The sequence below is a fragment of the Pongo pygmaeus genome, chromosome 12, assembly GCF_028885625.2.
Source record: "Pongo pygmaeus isolate AG05252 chromosome 12, NHGRI_mPonPyg2-v2.0_pri, whole genome shotgun sequence".
NCBI classification, from domain to species: domain Eukaryota; kingdom Metazoa; phylum Chordata; class Mammalia; order Primates; family Hominidae; genus Pongo; species Pongo pygmaeus.
This window is the reverse complement of record NC_072385.2, coordinates 61176399-61196619: the sequence shown is the minus strand read 5'-3', so window position 1 is coordinate 61196619 and position 20221 is coordinate 61176399. Positions and strand designations below refer to the sequence as shown.

Sequence of the window (20221 nt, the reverse complement as noted above, 5' to 3'; positions counted from 1 at the left end):
GGCAAGCTAGCCTAGAGGCAGCTTCCAGGATGTGCTATAAAGCAGGCAAAGGGAGAGAACTGAAACAGAACATGGTTGTCTTACTGAGTTGAAAAGTCAGAGACTAGAGCCCAGGAGTTCAAGGCAACAAGTATTTACAGGACTGAGTACCAGAAAGGAGGATGCTGCAAAAGAGAGCATCCAAGAAAACTACAGAAAGGTCCTTTCGATATTTGGTGGAGTACTAATTTGTGTATGTAGGGGAGGCAATTACCAAAGGCTGGAGAAAGAACCATTAAAAATGAAAAGGAAAAGAATCTGTGAAAGTCTTACAGGGATGACCATACTTTGTGTTTCCACCAGCCACAGTTTAAAGACCTCCAAGCTATCCAAAGCATCACGCAGAATTCTCCCAAGGGTACTGCTTTAGAACTGGTGACAAATTAGACCTAGACAAAAAGCTGCTATGGACCCACTAGATACTTAAGAGCAAGTCTTGAATGAATCCAATTGCAAATAACTAAGATCCATGTGAGAACAAAATATAATATTATTTAAAGGAATACAACACAGCATCCAACAATGAAATGTAAAATTTCATCCAACAATGAAATGTAAAATTTCAAGAATCCAGTAAACAATGACCAGGATGCAAAGAAACAGGACAATATCAGGTGAACAATATCAATAACCTGGAAAATATACGCGTGATGGAACTGGTAGAACAGGACTGTTACATAGCTATTATAAGAATGTTCCATATGTTAACAAGGTAGAGGAACAGGAATATTATGAAGAAAGCAATGGAAGATATCAAAAAGAACCAAATGGAGTTCATATAAAAGTAAAAAAACAACACCTCAAATGACAAATACATTGAAATAGATAAACAGCAGATTAGATACTGCAAAAGCAGAGTTCAAAGAACTCAAAGACATCAATAGAAAGCATCCAAAATGAAGTGCATAAAGAAGAAAAGAAGATTGAAAAGAAAATAAACAGAGTATCAGTAACCTACAGGACAATGCGAAGTGGTCTAAAATATATGTAAAGGAAGTTTCAGACAAAAAGGAGAGATAGAAAAGATATTCAAAGAAATAATGGCCAAAGCCTTCTCAAATTTAATAAAAGATATAAACTTGCATGTCCAAACTCAATGAATTCTAAGCAGAATTAACCTAAAGAATCCCACAGAGAAGACACACCCTAATGAAGTTGCTAAGAACTAGTGATGAAAATCTCAAAAAAGTAGAGAAAATGAGACATAATTTGTACAAAGGAACAAAGATAACAAAAAGCTTATAATCAGAAACTGTATCAATCAAAAGAAAATAGTTGGAACTCTTTAAAGTGTTGAAAGAAAAAAAAAACCCTGTTAACCTAGAATTCATTATACAGTGAAAACATCTTTCTGAAGATTTTACCAGAAAAAAAAAGTTTAGAGAATTTAACGTAAGTGGAATTGCACTATAGTGTACATTGAAGGAAGCTCCTCAGTAGAATAAAAATGATATCAGATAGAAATCTGAATCTGCACGAAGATATGAAGAATGCAGAATACAGTAAACACATGGGTAATTATGAAATATATATTAATCATTTCTAGACATTTTATAAAATAAATGAGTGTTTAAAGCAAAGATGCAGTAATAATGTATTGTGGGGTTTATAGACTATGTAGAAGTAATATGCATAACAACAATAGCACAAAGGACAAAACATAGAAGAAAAACAATACTTTTGTGAGATTCTTACATTAATGCAAAATGGCATAATATTATTTTAAAGTATTCTGTGTTAAAGATGTATATTGTAAATCCAGGAACAATAACTAAAATATACAATAAAGAGTCTAAGCTAATAAACTATAGATCACATAAAAAAACACTGGTTAATGAAAAAAAAGCAATGAAAGAAGAAAAATGAACAAAGTATGAAAAAGGAAATAGCAAATGCATAGCAAGATGGTAGATTTAAGCCCAATCATATTGAAAATTATATTCAGGAGGTGGAACAAGATGGTAGAATATATGATTACATCATTTGTCTGATTCCTCCCTCCCCAACCCCACCACTGCAGGAACACCAAATTTTAACAACTATCTGCAGACAGAAAACCACTGGCACAAGAACCAAAAATCAGGTAAGCAATCACGCTACCTAGATTTTTACATCATATCGCTAAAAGAGGCATTGAAGATGGGCAGAAAGACAATCTTGTATTGCTGACGCCACCCCTCCCCCATCCCCTGGCAGTTGCTGAATGGCCTGGAGAGTTTGTGCATTGGGGAAGGGAGAGTGCAGCAACTGGGGGATTTTACATTGAACTCAGTGCTGCCCTGTCATAGTGGAGAAAAAAGTTGTGCTGGCTGGGCTCACACAGAACCCACACATGGAGGGAACATTTGGACCAGCCCTAGCCAAAGGAGAATCATCCATTCCAGAGGTCAGAACTTGAGCTCTCAGCAAGCCTCATTGCCACAGGCCAACGTGCTCTGGGGTCTTGAGTAAACTTGAAAGACAGTCTAGAACAGAAGGAATGCAACTCTTAGGCAACTATTAGTGTTGGGCTGGGCTCAGAGCCAGAGGATTAGGGTGGTATGTGACCTGGGCAGTAACCCAGCCAGGGCAGCTAAAGGAATGCTTGCGCCACCTCTCTGCCAATCCCAGGCAGTGCAGCTCATAGCTAGAAAATGAGTCCTTCCTTCTGCTTAAGAACAGAATAATGATAAAGGGGATATCACCACCGATCCCACAGAAATACAAACTACCATCAGAGAATACGATAAACACCTCTACGCAAATAAACTAGAAAAAGAAGAAATGGATAAATTCCTCAACACATACACCCTTCCAAGACTAAACCAGGAAGAAGTTGAATCTCTGAATAGACCAATAACAGGCTCTGAAATTGAGGCAATAATTAATAGCTTCCCAACCAAAAAAAGTCCAGGACCAGAAGGATTCACAGCCAAATTCTACCAGAGGTACAAGGAGGAGCTGGTACCATTCCTTTTGAAACTATTCCAATCAATAGAAAAAGAGGGAATCCTCCCTAACTCATTTTATGAGGCCAGCATCATCCTGATACTAAAGCCTGGCAGAGACACAACAAAAAAAGAATTTTAGACCAATATCCCTGATGAACATCGATGCAAAAATCCTCAATAAAATACTGGCAAACCGAATCCAGCAGCACATCAAAAAGTTTATCCACCACAATCAAGTGGGCTTTATCCCTGGGATGCAAGGCTTGTCCAACAAATGCAAATCAATAAACATAATCCAGCATATAAACAGAACCAAAGACAAAAACCACATGATTATCTCAATAGATGCAGAAAAGGCCTTTGACAAAATTCAACAACACTTCATGCTAAAAACTCTCAATAAATTAGGTATTGATGGGACGTATCTCAAAATAATAAGAGCTATCTATGACAAACCCACAGTCAATATCATACTGAATGGGCAAAAACTGGAACCATTCCCTTTGAAAACTGGCACAAGACAGGGATGCCCACTTTCACCACTCCTATTCAACACAGTGTTGGAAGTTCTGGCCAGGGCAATTAGGCAGGAGAAGGAAATAAAGGGTATTCAATTAGGAAAAGAGGAAGTCAAATTGTCCCTGTTTGCAGATGACATGATTGTATATCTAGAAAACCCCATTGTCTCAGCCCAAAATCTCCTTAAGCTGATAGGCAACTTCAGCAAAGTCTTAGGATACAAAATCAATGTACAAAAATCACAAGCATTCTTATACACCAACAACAGACAGAGAGCCAAATCATGAGTGAACTCCCATTCACAATTGCTTCAAAGAGAATAAAATACCTAGGAATCCAACTTACAAGGGGTGTAAAGGACCTCTTCAAGGAGAACTACAAACCACTGCTCAATGAAATAAAAGAGGATACAAACAAATGGAAGAACATTCCATGCTCATGGGTAGGAAGAATCAATATTGTGAAAATGGCCATACTGCCCAAGATAATTTATAGATTCAATGCCAGCCCCATCAAGCTACCAATGACTTTCTTCACAGAATTGGAAAAAACTACTTTAAAGTTCATATGGAACCAAAAAAGAGCCCGCATTGCCAAGCCACTCCTAAGCCAAAAGAACAAAGCTGGAGGCATCACACTACCTGACATCAAACTATACTACAAGGCTACAGTAACCAAAACAGCATGGTACTAGTACCAAAACAGAGATATAGATCAATGGAACAGAACAGAGCTCTCAGAAATACTACCACACATCTACAACTATCTGATCTTTGACAAACCTGACAAAAGCAAGAAATGGGGAAAGGATTTCCTATTTAACAAATGGTGCTGGGAAACTGGCTAGCCATATGTAGAAAGCTGAAACTGGATCCCCTCCTTACACCTTATACAAAAATTAATTCAAGATAGATTAAAGACTTAAATATTAGACCTAAAACCATAAAAACCCTAGAAGAAAACCTAGGCAATGCCATTCAGGACATAGGCATGGGCAAGGACTTCATGTCTAAAACACCAAAAGCAATGGCAACAAAAGCCAAAATCGACAAATGGGATCTCATTAAACTAAACAGCTTCTGCACAGCAAAAGAAACTACCATCAGAGTGAACAGGCAACCTACAGAATGGGAAACAATTTTTGCAATCTACTCATCTGACAAAGGGCTAATATCCAGAATCCACAAAGAACTCAAACAAATTTACAAGAAAAAAACAAACAACCCCATCAAAAAGTGGGTGAAGGATATGAACAGACACTTCTCAAAAAAGACATTTATGCAGCCAAAAGACACATGAAAAAATGCTCAGCATCACTGGCCATCAGAGAAATGCAAATCAAAAACCACAATGAGATACCATCTCACACCAGTTAGAATGGCAATCATTAAAAAGTCAGGAAACAACAGGTGCTGGAGAGGAGGTGGAGAAATAGGAACACTTTTACACTGTTGGTGGGACTGTAAACTAGTTCAACCATTGTGGAAGACAGTGTGGTGATTCCTCAGCGATCTAAAACTAGAAATACCATTTGACCCAACCATTCCATTACTGGGTATATACCCAGAGGAATATAAATCACGCTGCTATAAAGACACATGCACACATATGTTTATTGCGGCACTACTCACAATAGCAAAGACTTGGAACCAACCGAAATGTCCAACAATGATAGACTGGATCAAGAAAAGTTGGCACATATACACCATGGAATACTATGCAGCCATAAAAAATGATGAGTTCATGTCCTTTGTAGGGACATGGATGAAGCTGGAAACCATCATTCTCAGCAAACTATCACAAGGACAAAAAACCAAACACTGCATGTTCTCACTCACAGGTGGGAATTGAACAATGAGAACACTTGGACACAAGAAGGGGAACATCACACACTGGGGCCTGTTGTGGGGTGGGGGGAGGGGGGAGGGATATACCTAATGTAAATGACAAGTTAATGGGTGCAGCACACCAACATGGCACATGTATACATATGTAACAAACCTGCACATTGTGCACATGTACCCTAGAACTTAAAGTATAATAAATATATATATATATAAAAGATGAATTAGAGGACACAAAACTCCTCCAAAAAAAAAAGAAGAACAGAATAAAGAGGACTCTGTCATGTGTCTTGGATACCAGTTCAGCCACAGTAGGATAGGGCACCGGCAGAGTCATGAGGCCCCCATTTCAGGCCCTAGAACACAAACCAATAACAAGTAACAAGATTGAAACCATAATAAAAAGTCTCCCAGTAAAGAGAAGCCCAGGACCCAGTTCACTGCAGAGTTCTATCAAACATCTAAAGAAGAACTAATACTAATCCTACTCAAACTGTTCTGAAAAACAGAGGAAGGAATACTTCCAAACTCATTCTACAAGGTCAGTATTACCCTGATACTAAAATCAAAGACACATCAAAAAAGAAAACTACATGCCAACATCTCTGATGAATATTGACGTAAAAATTCTCAACAAAATACTAGCAAACTGAATTCAACAATACATTAAAAATATCATTCATCATGACCAAGTGGGATTTATCCCCGGGATGCAAGGATAAAACATACTTGTGTATGTTCAACATACACAAGTCAATCAATGTGATACAACATATGAAGAGAATGGAGGACAAGAACCATATGATCATTCCAACTGATGCTGAAAAGCATCTGATAAAATTCAACATCCCTTCATGGTAAAAATCCTAATAAATCTGGGTATTAACATTACCTCAACAAAATAAAAGGTATGTATGACAGATCCACAGCTAGTATCATACTGAATGGAGAAAACCCAAAAGCTTTTTCTCTAAGAAGTGCAACACAACTAGAATGCCTACTTTCACCATTGTTATTCAACATAGTACTGAAAGCCCTATAGAGCAATTAGACAAGAAAAAGAAAAAAGGGTCATCCAACTCGAAAAGTAAGAGGTCAAATTATCCTTGTTTGCAGATGATATGATATTATATTTAGAAAAACCTAAAGCCTCCACCAAAAAATGATAAGAATTGATAAATTCAGTAAAGTTGCAGGATACAGAATCAGCATACAAAAATCAGTGGCAGTTCTATATGCCAACAGTGAACAATCTGAAGAAGAAATCAAAAAGTAATCCCCTTTATAACAGCCACAAATAAAAGTAAATACCTAGGAATTTACTTAGCCAAAGAAGTAAAAGATCTTACAAACTATAAAATACTGATGAAAGAAATTAAAGAGGACACACACAAAAAAATGCAAAGATATTGCATGGTCATGGATTGGAAGACACAATATTGTTAAAATGCCCATATTACTCAAAGCAATCTATAGGTTCAATGCAATTCCTATCAAAGTACCAATGATATTCTTTACAGAAATAGAAAAAACAATCAGAAAATTTATATGGAAACACAAAAGACCTAGAATGGCCAAAGCTATCATGAGCAAAAAGAACACAACTGGAGAAATCATATTACCTAACTTCAAATCATACTACAGAGCTACAGTAATAAAAACAGCATGGTACTGGCATTAAATCAGACACACAGACCAATGGAACAGAATAGAGAACCCAGAAAAAAATCCACATACCTATAGTAAATTCCTTTTAGACAAAGGTGTCAAGAACACACACTGGCTGGGCGTGGTGGCTCACACCTGTAATCCCAGCACTTTGGGAGGCCGAGGTGGGTGGATCATGAGGTCAGGAGATCGAGACCATCCTGGCTAACACGGTGAAACGCTGTCTCTACTAAAAATACAAAAAAATAGGCGGGTATGGTGGCATGCACCTGTAGTCCCAGCTAATCTGGAGGCTGAGGCAGGAGAATTGCTTGAACCCGGGAGGCAGAATTGCAGTGAGCCAAGACTGCACCATTGCACTCCAGCTTGGGTGACAGAGCAAGACTCTGTCTCATAAAAGGAACACAGACTGGGGAAAAGACAGTCTCTTCAATAAATTATGGTGGGAAAACTAGAAATCCATGTGCAAAATAATGAAACTAGACCCCTATCTCTTGCCATATACAAAAAGCAAATCAAAATGAATTAAAGACTTTAAAATCTAAGACTTCAAACTGAAAGGACTACAAGAAAACATTGAGAAAATTCTTCAGGATATCAGTCTGGGAAGACTTTTTTTTTTTTTTTTTTTTTTTTTGAGATGGAGTCTCGCTGCAATGCCCAGGCTGGAGTGCAATGGTGCAATCTCAGCTCACTGCAACCTCCACCTCCCGGGTTCAAGCAATTCCCCTGCCTCAGCCTCTCGAGTAGCTGGGATTACAGGTGCACACCACCATGACCAGCTAATTTTTGTGTTTTTAGTAAAGAAGGGGTTTCACCATATTGGCCTGACTGGTCTGGAACTCCTGACCTCAAGTGATCCACCCACCTCAGCCTCCCAAAGTGCTAGGATTATAGGCGTGAGCCACCATGCCCGGCCTGGGCAGACATTTCTTAATTAATACCGCATAAGCACAGGCAACCAAAACAAAAATGGACAAATAGGATCACATCAAGTTAAAAAGTTTATGCACAGCAAAGGAAATAATCAACAAAGTGAAGAGACAACCCACAGAGTAGTAGAAAATATTTGCATACTATCCATCTGGGAATTTATAACCCAAATATATAAGGAGACAAAACACTGTAGGAAAAAACTAATAATCCAATTTAAAAATGAGCAAAAGAATTGAATAACTATTTCTCAAAAGAACACATACAAATGGCAAACAGGTATATGAAAAGGTGCTCAACATAATCGATCATTAGAGAAATGTAAATCAAAACTACAATGACATAGCACTTCACTCCAGTTAAAATGTCTTTTATCCAAAACACAGGCAATAACAAATGCTGGAAAGGATGTGGAGAAAAGGAAACCTTCATATACTGTTGTTGTGAATGTGAATTAGTAAAACCACTATGGAGACGGTGTGGTGGCTCACGCCTGTAATCCCAATACTTTTGAAGGCCGAGGTGGGTGGATCACAGGTCTGGAGTTCGAGACCAACCTGGGCAACATGGTGAAACTCCATTTCTGCTAAAAATTACAAAAATTAGCCAGGCATGGTAGTTAAGCCTGAGAGGCAAACATTGCAGTAAGCCAAGTCATGCCATTGTATAGCCTGCGCCTCCAAAGTGAGACCCTGTCTCAAAAAAAAAATTTTTTTTTTAAATCCACTATGGAGAATAATTTGGAAGTTCCTGAAAAAAGTAAAAATAGAGATATCATAAGATCCAGATCCAGCAATCCCACCGCTAGGTATTTATTCAAATGAAAGAAAATCAGTATATCAAAGAGATTTTATATCTGCACTCTCATATTTGTTGCAGCACCATTCACGATAGCCAATATTTGGAAGCAACCTAATTGTCCATCAACAGACATATGGAGAAAGAAACTGTGGTACTTACACACAATGGAGTACTATTCAGCCACAAAAAAAGAATGAAATCCTGTCATTTGTAACAGTGATCCTGTCATTTTAATGACTTGGAGGTAATTATGATAAATGTTAAACCAGGCACAGAAAGACAAACATTGCATGTTTTCACTTATATGTAGGATCTAAAAATCAAAACAATTAAACTCATGAAGATAGAGAGTAGAAGGATGGTTATCAGAGGCTGGGAAGCACAGTGTTGAGAGGGAAGGTGGGGATGGTTAATGAGTATAAAATAGTTAGAAAAATGAATAAGACCTAGTATTAGCACAACAGGGTGGCAATAGTCAAAATAATTTAATGGTACATTTTAAAATAACTAAGAGTATGATTAGATTGTAACACAAATGATAAATGCTTAAGGAGACAGATATTCCATTTTTCACAATGTGATCATTACACATTGCATGCCTGTATCAAAATATCTCATGTACTCCATAAATATATATGCCTACTATATACCTACAAAATTAAAAAAATTACATTCATTATAAATCACCTAACCAACACAATTAAAAATAAAAGATTGTCATACTGAATAAAAAAGCAAAACCTGACTATAAGCTGTGTACAACTTCATTTTTTTAAAAAAAATTAAAAGAGAAAGATAGAAAAGAATATACTTATGCAAACACAAGGTCATAAGGAAGTTGAGTGGGTCAATACCAGTATCACAAAAAGTAGATTTTTTTTCAAATAAGACATATTACTAGGGATAAAGAGGGTCATTTCATCATAATAATAATCAGTGCATCATAGGGACATATCAGTTCTAAGTAGTATGCACCCAATTACAGAGCTTCAAAATGCATTAACCTGATAGAATGGAAACTGACAGGATTGATATTGATAAATACAACTGGAGATTTCAACTCTTCTCAGTAATTGATAAAACAAGTACAAAGAAAATCAGTACGAATACAGGAGATTTGAATAACACTATCAACTTTACCCATGTGATGTCTATAGGCTACTCCACACAGTAACAGCAGAAAACACATTCTTTCTAAGTGCAAATGGAACATTTGACTAGACCATATACTGGGTCATAAAACAAGTCTCAACAAATTTAGAAGAACTGAAATTATATAAAGTATGCTCTCTGATCAAAATGAAAGTAAATTAAAAACCTAAAACAGAAGTATTAATGTATCTAAAAATTTTCTAAATATTTGGGAAGTAAACAACACATTTCCAAATAACCCACAAGTAAAAGAAAACACAAAAGTAATTTGAAAATACTGAAATGAATAAAAATTAAAACATGATATATCAAAATTTGTATACTGTGGCTGAAGTAGTACTTAGACAATAATTTCTAACACTAAAATGCTCATATTAGAAAAGAAGAAAATCTCAAATAAATTGTCTGAGTTTCTACCCAAAAGAACTAACAAAAGAAGAGCAAATAAACGAAAAGTAAGCAGAAGAAAGAAAACAGTAAAGGTGGAAATGAGACAGCTAGAAATTAGCTAGGCATCTGTTAACATAGGCTCAAGCCTTCTTCATGTGATCTCTCCACGTGAGCTTGCTTAAGTTTCTTCAAGTTTGGAAGCCTCAGCGTAGCTGGACTTTTTACACAACAGCCAACCAAGATGGAAGCAGCACCATCTTTTATGGCCTAGCCTCAGAGTCACAAAGGGCCACTTCTGCCACATTCTGTTGGTTACAATCAACTCACAAGTTTGCCCAGATTCAAGGGGAGGGGAATTAGATGCCATTTCTTAAGGAAGTAGTCTCAAGGTTCTAGAAAAAAAAATGTGTTAAGGAAGATATTGTTGTAGACATCTTTGAACAATGTAATCTATATTATAGTTCTGGGTTGACATATAATATCATTTCCATTTAACCTGAAAAACTACCTTTTACATTTCTGTGGTGCAAATCTGGTGACAAATTCTCTCAACTTCTGCTTATCTGAAAATGTCTTTATTTTCCATTTATTTTTAAAGGATATTTTCACAAGACATAGAGTTTTCATTGACAGGTTTTGTTTTGTTTTTCTTTGAGGACTTTACGGATATTCTACTGCCTTCTGGTTTGCTCTGTTTCTGATAAGTTGGCTGTAGCTCTTATCACTGTTCTTCATTATGTAATATACCTTTTCACCTTTGGCTGCTTTAAAATTGTTCTCTTTATTATTGTTTATTTAGCAATCTGATAACAATGTGCCTCAGTGTAGCTTTCTTTGTATTTATCTTGATAGAGTTTTTTGAGCTATTTAAATTAGTGCGTTAATACTTTTTCTCAAACCTGAGAAACTTTGAACCCAGTTATGTACAATGTCCACCTTATCTTTTAAATTACTGACTATATTAAATTATTTAAAGCCCCTGTCTGCAATTTCCAACATATGTGTCATCAGTGGATCTATTTCTATTGTCTATCTTTTCTTCTTTTATGGGTAACATTTTCTTGCTTCTCTGCATGTCAAATTTTAGCTTTTTGCTGTAAAACTGTGTATGCGATGTGCTTGAGAGTGTGGAATTGTTTTTTTCTTCCTCATCCTTCAAAGGCTGTTGAGTTTTGTTGGAAGGCATTTTTTTTTTATCGGCAGAGTCACTTTACCTTGTGAAATTGTTAGGGACAAGAGTAGCTCTTGGGGTTAATATCCAAAATATGTCAAAAACTCAAACTAAACAGCAAGAAAAATAACTCGATTAAAAAATGAGTAAAGGACCTGAATGGACACTTCTCAAAAGAAGATATGCATATGGCCAATAGGAATAAGAAAAGATGCTTGGAATCACTAATTATCAGGGAAAGGCAAATTAAAACCATAATGACACATCAATTCATACCTAATAGAATAGCTACTATCAAAAAGACAAGAAATAACGAGTGTTGAAAAGGATGTGAAAAAAAGGAAATCCTTGTGCATTATTGGTAGAAATGTAAATTAGTACAGCCATTAAGAAAAACAGTATGGGAATTCCTCAAGTAGTTTTAACATATACAACTACCATATGATTCAGTAATCCCACTACTGAGTATATATCCAGAGGAGATGAAATCTGTTTGTCAAAAAGATATCTGCACTCCTATGTTCATTATAGCATTATCGCAATAGCCAAGATATGGAATCAATCTAAGTGTATATCAATGGAGGAATGCATAAAGAAAATGTAATATAAATAGACAATAAAATATGGAATATTATTCAGACTTTAAAAAGATAGAAATCCTGTCATTTGTGACAACATGGATGAACCTGGAGGACTCAATGTTTAGTAAGAAAAGGCACAGAAAGACAAATAGTGCATAATCTCACCTATACATGGAATCTACAAAAGTTGAACTCATAGAAGTAGACAGCAGAATGGTGGCTGCAAATGAACTCACAGAAGTTGAGTCATATTGGTCAAATAATATAAAATTTCAGTTAGGAGAAATATGTGCAAGAGATCTATTATACAACGTTGTGACTTTAGTTAATAACAATGTACTGAAATCTTGAAAATTGCTAAGAAAGGAGACTTTGTTTTTTTAACCACCTAAAAAAGTATATGAAGTAATATATATATTAACTAGCTCAATTTAGCCTCTCCACAAATATACATATTTCAAAACAACAAATGTACATGATGAACATATACAATTAAGAAAAAAAAACAGAGGAGCTCCTCCTCTAGAGCTTTGAGTAGCACTCAAGACCTCATCTTCTGCAGTCTTACTGAATGCAAAAGATGTTTAGCTGGACTCTTCCATTCTGGTTGGTCAGAATTCCAATGTTTCCGTGTATGTTTCCAGTGACCTTTGGCACCCTTATTCATCTCACAGACCTTCAGTGGCTGTTCTCTGCCAAGCCTCACAGACTTTCCCTCTGCACATGGCTACTAAACGTTTTTACCAAAGACTCAAGATCTCTCCAGTGCTGATTAATAGAAGTACTTCTTTGAACAACTCCCTGCTCTCTGGTACCTTGCTCCACCAATCCCAGCTGTCACATCAGCCCTATATGCCAGTCTCTGGGATTTTGCTTTTGTGTTTTCTGTGTAAAAACATTGCTTTTTGTTTGGGCTCTACTTTCCTGTGTTACTGTTTAGACAGTGTCCCCAGACAGAAAAATGGAGAATGGCAAGATTACCTTATGTGTTTCCCCTTCTTTGAAGGATCACAGCCTTTTTATGTCTTCTGTCTAATGCATGAATAGGGTTGCTTCATGTAGTTTATCCAATTTTATAATTGTTTATGGCAAAAGGGTAACTTTGATACCTTTTACTCTGTGATGGCTATAACTGGAAGTCCTATTAATGCCTTTTTAAATTAAAAATAGCACTGCCAATAAAACCTTAATTTCCATACATCAAAAGTCAACCAAAGGAAACCAATAAGTAGTAAAATAAAAATGCGGGGCAAGGGTGTGAGCAGACTCGTGTAATTTCCCATTATTTTAATTTTCTTAGAATAAAAAAAAATTCCAAGAGTCATATCATTCCTTGCTCATTTTCATTTCTCACCAACAGCTCTTCATTCTTTCCTAACCAAAGCCTAATTTTGCATTCAACTTTGAGTAGATGATTTATGATGAGTCAACTATGCCAGTAATGATGCTCCTATTTTACTTTGTCAGATATTCAATCTCCCAGCCTCCCATAGAGCTGGAAGTGATCATATGGCAGTGTTTTGTTCAATGAGACATACAGGAAAGTTTGTCAGGGATCTCCTCAAAAGGTTCTTATTTTCTTAATAAAAGGGATAGGTGAAGGCTGGTCCATTTCCTGTCTTGAATGTGGGTCTCTTCTGACTGTAATATACATGAGAATGAAGAGTTCACACTCTAATTATACCAAAGGAGGAGAAACGAAAGAGCCTGGGTCCATAATGACATCACTGAGCAACTAAACCAATACAGCAACTGACTGCCTTTGAGAAAAATAAAATGTATTTGTTTAAGCCACTCTAAGTTTTGTATTTCTTATAATAGAAAGCATTTCTGACTAATTAATGTACATATCATTTGTTCTTTAAACTAACAAGAGTTTGCATATAAGATGTAGCTAGTTTTTAAATAGAATATTAGAAGAAAGTAGTTAGAAGCTGCATTCTTTTGAAGCCTTTGGACCAATCAGGTTTTCTTTAGTGTCTATTAAACGTACGCCTCCCTTATATCACCCCATAGGTTGCAAACTTCCTTGTAGCTAGAGATCTTCTGTTTTAAACATGAGTCTAAGCACTTCTGGGAGTTCAAATTAGCTTGCTGATAAACTTTATTTCTAGATGTTCTATAAGTTATCTCTATTATCTAGGTATTCTTTGACTCCACTAGGAACAAGGACCCTAAACACCTAAAACTTTTTTTCCCCTGACATAAATGAGTTTGCTAGTAAGACAAACAAGCACAGGGATGGTTACTGTCTTACGTTCACATTCTCTGACGTCCAAGTTGAACTGCTGTAATGCTCCCAAGGTGAGCTGCCGCACTTCAGCTTCCAACAAAAGTTGCATCAAGGATGTGGCTAAATGCTTGCAAGCTGACATACACGCTGTCTGGGCCACCTTTCCCTGAAACACAAGAGTGTAAATCATAAAGTTAATGCATCTAACATAAATTAAAATAAAATTTCAACAAAACTTAAAATTACTTCTTTTTCAATTAGGAATTTCCCTAAGGTTCTCCTCATCATAATACCCTTCCATTCAAATAATCTTGGAATAAAAGCATCTGATGGCAATCATCTTATATAATAGCTCTGTCACCATCAGTCATGGTAGCTGTAACACTAAGCTAAAATTCACAAAGCCCAGTTATTTAGTCAAGAATTACTTCTTTTCTAAATTGACAGCAGACAAACAATATTCAAAATTTTAAGTAAAGTGAGAAACAATATTCTACAATATTGCAGAATACAATATTCTACAGAGAATAAATTTCAAAAACTTCCTTCCAAATTAAAAAATTCTTAAAACTCAAATGTGAACAATAATCCCTACTGTATCTAGAAACCAGTGATTACTGCTTTATGATTTAACACATATAAAGTGAAAATAATTATGGCCGGGAGCAGTGGCTCACGCCTGTAATACCAGCACTTTGGGAGGCCGAGGCGGGGGGATCACGAGATCAGGAGATCGAGACCATCCTGGCTAACACGGTGAAACTCAATCTCTACTAAAAATACAAAAAAATTAGCCAGGCATGGTGGCAGGTGCCTGTAGTCCCAGCTACTTAGAAGGCTGAGGCAGGAGAATGGCATAAACCCGGGAGGCAGAGCTTGCAGTGAGCAGTGCCACCGCACTCCAGCCTGGGGGACAGGGAGAGACTCCGCCTCAAAAAGGAGGAGAGGGGAGGGGAGGGTTATTTGAAACAAAAAGGTTACCTGAAAAAAATAATTAAGGGGATGCATTTTGTTTTCTTAGAAAATACTGAGATTTATGAATATAAACTCTAGGTCAATTTTGAAAATATGGATTTTAAAATTAATATTTTAGTGTCTTCTTTAAAAGATTCAAAGTACTCCACATTTAGTGAATTATATAAATTTTGTATCTGTTATTTATCATCTGTTTCAAAATACAGGATGATGTTTTAAAAAGACTATGATCAAATTATTTAGTGAATCATCCTTCTTTTTTGAAATAACAAAATATTTCAGCCATACAGAAAAATATAGAATCATCAGATAAATACTTAACATATCCCCTAAACATTACAAATACAGTTTAAGCCCCTGTGTGACCTCCTTAATCATGTTCCTCCCAGTCCCCAGAGATGACCATTATTGGTATTAGGTATCCCATTTGTTTTTAAAAAGTACTATTAAGACAAGTATATAACCAGAAACGATGTGTTGTATTATTTTACATATTTTGAAACATTCTATAATATTATGTAGGTCCTTCTGCAACTTCCTTTTTCAGTTGAATATTATGAATGCGAAGATTTTGAAGTGTATTGCATCTAGTTGTAGTTTATTCCTTTAATTGTTCCATAGTATTCCTTTTTGGAAGTATACCACAATTTATTTGGCCATTCTTCTCAAGCTGGAGATTTAAGTTATTTCTTTTTCTTTCTCTCTTTTTGTTTTGGCTATTATAAACAAAGTAAGTCAGTTCTAGTAAGAGATCATGAAAATGCAAGAGCATGACTACAGTGTCCCTTTTATATGTTTTTTCATATGTTATACTGGGCCAGGGTCTTCAATGAATCTAGCAGGCTTTAAAGAGAAAAACTATAAATAAATAGTATCATACTATATTTTAAAATTTACATAATTTTATGTACTTTGGATAATTCCTTTGGAATTATTTTTTGAAGCTACTAGGATGAGGGATATCAAGACTGTGATCCATAATGCATATGCTTATATGTGAAGACAAACACAAGTGAAAGCTAGACTCCCAAATATCCAGTTAAATGACTCTGCTTATGGTATGTTCTAATTTGCATTGTCCCCAGATATTTCGTAGAGTATTACTTCATTGCATAATCACCTGCAGTTTTATAAGTTTTTCTGCTAATTTTTCTACTAATGAAACAAAAGATATTTTGTGGATTTTATGTCTTTGATTACTGTGTGCAATTGAACATTTTCTAAATTTGTATTTATTTGACTCAAATCTTATTTGTAGCATAAAAAATAATGATGACCTATTTTAGTATACAGACTATAAATTTTCCTCATCTCTATGGTTTCATTTCTATTTTCTGATGGGCCATACTCTGCATGATTTAAAACAACAAATGAGGTAATTTAGAGATCAAGTGGAACAGATACAATAGAGGCAAAAACAAATTCTAAAGAGAAAAGTCACATCATAAAAGAAATCCACTTCTATGAAGAAAGTCATTGGTAGCTTGATGGGGATGGCATTGAATCTATAAATTACCTTGGGCAGTATGGCCATTTTCATGATATCGATTCTTCCTACCCATGAGCATGGAATGTTCTTCCATTTGTTTGTATCCTTTTTTATTTCATTGAGCAGTGGTTTGTAGTTCTCCTTGAAGAGGTCCTTCACGTCCCTTGTAAGCTGGATTCCTAGATATTTTATTCTCTTTGAAGCAATTGTGAATGGGAGTTCACTCATGATTTGGCTCTCTGTCTGTTATTGGTGTATAAGAATGCTTGTGACTTTTGTACATTGATTTTCTATCTTGAGACTTTGCTGAAGTTCCTTATCAGCTTAAGGAGATTTTGGGCTGAGACGATGGGGTTTTCTAGATATACAATCATGTCATCTGCAAACAGGGACAATTTGACTTCCTCTTTTCCTAATTGAATACCCTTTATTTCCTTCTCCTGCCTAATTGCCCTGGCCAGAACTTCCAACACTATGTTGAATAGGAGTGGTGAGAGAGGGCATCCCTGTCTTGTGCCAGTTTTCAAAGGGAATGCTTCCAGTTTTTGCCCATTCAGTATGATATTGGCTGTGGGTTTGTCATAGATTGCTCTTATTATTTTGAGATACGTCCCATCAATACCTAATTTATTGAGAGTTTTTGCATGAAGCGTTGTTGAGTTTTGTCAAAGGCCTTTTCTGCATCTATTGAGATAATCATGTGGTTTTTGTCTCTGGTTCTGTTTATATGCTGGATTACATTTATTGATTTGCGTATATTGAACCAGCCTTGCATCCCAGGGATGAAGCCCACTTGATCATGGTCAATAAGCTTTTTGATGTGCTGCTGGATTTGGTTTGCCAGTATTTTATTGAGAATTTTTGCATCAATGTTCATCAAGGATACTGGTCTAAAATTCTCTTTTTGGGTTGTGTCTCTGCCCGGCTTTGGTATCAGGATGATGCTGGCCTCATCAAATGAGTTAGGGAGGATTCCCTCTTTTTCTATTGATTGGAATAGTTTCAGAAGGAATGGTACCAGCTCCTCCTTGTACCTCTGGTAGAATTTGGCTGTGATTCCATCTGGTCCTGGATTCTTTTTGGTTGGTAAGCTATTGATTATTGCCACAATTTCAGAGCCTGTTATTGGTCTATTCAGAGAGTCAACTTCTTCCTGTTTTAGACTTGGGAGGGTGTATGTGTCGAGGAATTTATCCATTTCGTCTAGATTTTCTAGTTTATTTGCATAGAGGTGTTTGTAGTATTCTCTGATGGTAGTTTGTATTTCTGTGGGATCGGTGGTGATATCCACTTTATCATTTTTTATTGCGTCTATTTGATTCTTCTCTCTTTTCTTCTTTATTAATCTTGCTAGTGGTCTATCAATTTTGTTGATTCTTTCAAAAAACTAGCTACCACAATGGCATACCATCTCACACCATTTAGAATGGCAATCATTAAAAAGTCAGGAAACAACAGGTGCTGGAGAGGATGTGGAGAAATAGGAACAATTTTACACTGTTGGTGGGACTGTAAACTAGTTCAACCATTGTGGAAGTCAGTGTGGCGATTCCTCAGGGATCTAGAACTAGAAATACCATTTGACCCAGCCATCCCATTACTGCGTATATACCCAAAGGACTATAAATCATGCTGCTATAAAGACACATGCACACGTATGTTTATTGCGGCACTATTCACAATAGCAAAGACTTGGAACCAACCCAAATGTCCAACAATCATAGACTGGATTAAGAAAATGTGGCACATATACACCATGGAATACTATGCAGCCATAAAAAATGATGAGTTCATGTCCTTTGTAGGGACATGGATGAAGCTGGAAATCATCACTCTCAGTAAACTATCGCAAGGACAAAAAACCAAACACCACATGTTCTCACTCATAGATGGGAATTGAACAATGAGAACACATGGACACAGGAAGGGGAACATCACACTCTGGGGACTGTTGTGGGGTGGGGGGAGGGGGGAGGGATAGCTTTAGGAGATATACCTAATGCTAAATGACAAGTTAATGGGTGCAGCACACCAGCATGGCACATGTATACATATGTAACTAACCTGCACATTGTGCACATGTACCCTAAAACTTAAAGTAAATAATAAAATAAAATAAATTATGCACACACACACACACACACACACACACACACACACAGAAATCCACATTAAATTACTTGGTTTTAATTAAACCCACCAGAGACCTAGGACAGTCACCTCCAAAGAAAAACAGGGTTCAACATAATGGTCAGGCTATGCCAACTGTGAACTTTCAGAGGGGACAAAAGTATGAGACCAGCACAACTTACTGAACATTATTCCCCATCGCTTGCTTTTGTCAGCTTTGTCGAAGATCAGATGGTCATAAGTGTGTGGAATTATTTCTGGGCTCTCTATTTCATTCCATTGGTCTATGTGTCTGTTTTTGTACCAGTACCATGCTGTTTTGGCCACTGTAGCCCTGTGGTATAGTTTGACGTCAGGTGACGTCATGTCTCCAGCTTTGTTCTTTTTGCTTAGGATTGCCTTGGCTATTCAGGGTCTTTTTTGGTTCTATATACATTTTTAAATAGTTTAGTTCTGTGAAGAATGTTATAAATAGTTTGACAGGAGCAGCATTGAATCTGTAAACTGCTTTGAGCAGTATCGCCATTTTAACTATATTACTTCTTCCTACTCATGAATATGGAATGTTTTTCCATTTTTTTGAGTCATCTCTGATTTATTTGAGCAGTGTTTTTATACTTCTCATTATAGGGCTCTTTCATGTCCCTGGTTAGCTGTATTTCTAGGTATTTTATTCTTTTTGTATGGGATTGGGTTCCTGATTTAGCTCTCTACTTTGGTGCTATTGGATGCTATTGGTGTACAGGAAGGCTACTGATTTTTGTACATTGATTTTGTGTCCTGAAACTTTGCTGAAGTTGTTTATCAGCTCGAGGAGCTTTTACGCAGAGTAGCCATATGCAGAATATTGGAATCAGACTCCTTCCTTATACTATACACAAAAATCAACAGAAGATGGATTAAAGACTTAAATGTACAACCTAAATCTATAAAAACTTTGGAAGATAACCTAGTAAACACCTTTCTGGACAAGGGAACTGGCGAAGATTTCATGATGAAGACCCTAAAAGCAATTGTAACAAAAGCAAAAACTGACAAATGGGATCGAATTAAACCTAAGAGCTTCTGCGCAGCAAAATAAACCATGAACAGAGAAAACAGAAATCCTGCAGAATGGAAGAAAATATTTACAAACTATGCATCTGGCAACGGTCTGATGTCCACAATCTATAAGGAACTTAAACAAATTTGCAAGCAAATAAACAAACAAACCCCCTTAAAAAGTAGGCAAAGGACATAAACAACCACTTTTCAAAAGAAGTCATACATGTGGCCAACAAGCATATGACAAAATGTTCAACGTCACCAATCATTAGAGAAATGCAAATCAAAACCAAAAGGAGATATCATCTCAAACCGGTCAGAA

The 20221-nt window shown here is 36.4% G+C and overlaps 1 protein-coding gene across 4 annotated transcripts in view; it reads right to left on the bottom strand.

Annotated features, from left to right (window-relative positions):
- EXOC6B (exocyst complex component 6B) overlaps positions 1-20221 on the bottom strand; it is a 661647-nt gene that overhangs the window by 193241 nt on the left and 448185 nt on the right. For all 4 annotated transcript variants that reach the window (XM_054473677.2, XM_054473671.2, XM_063649356.1 and 1 more), the window contains exon 19: positions 14286-14427. In XM_054473677.2, the coding sequence (XP_054329652.1) occupies positions 14286-14427 (142 nt within the window). The remainder of the gene's footprint in view (positions 1-14285; positions 14428-20221) is intronic.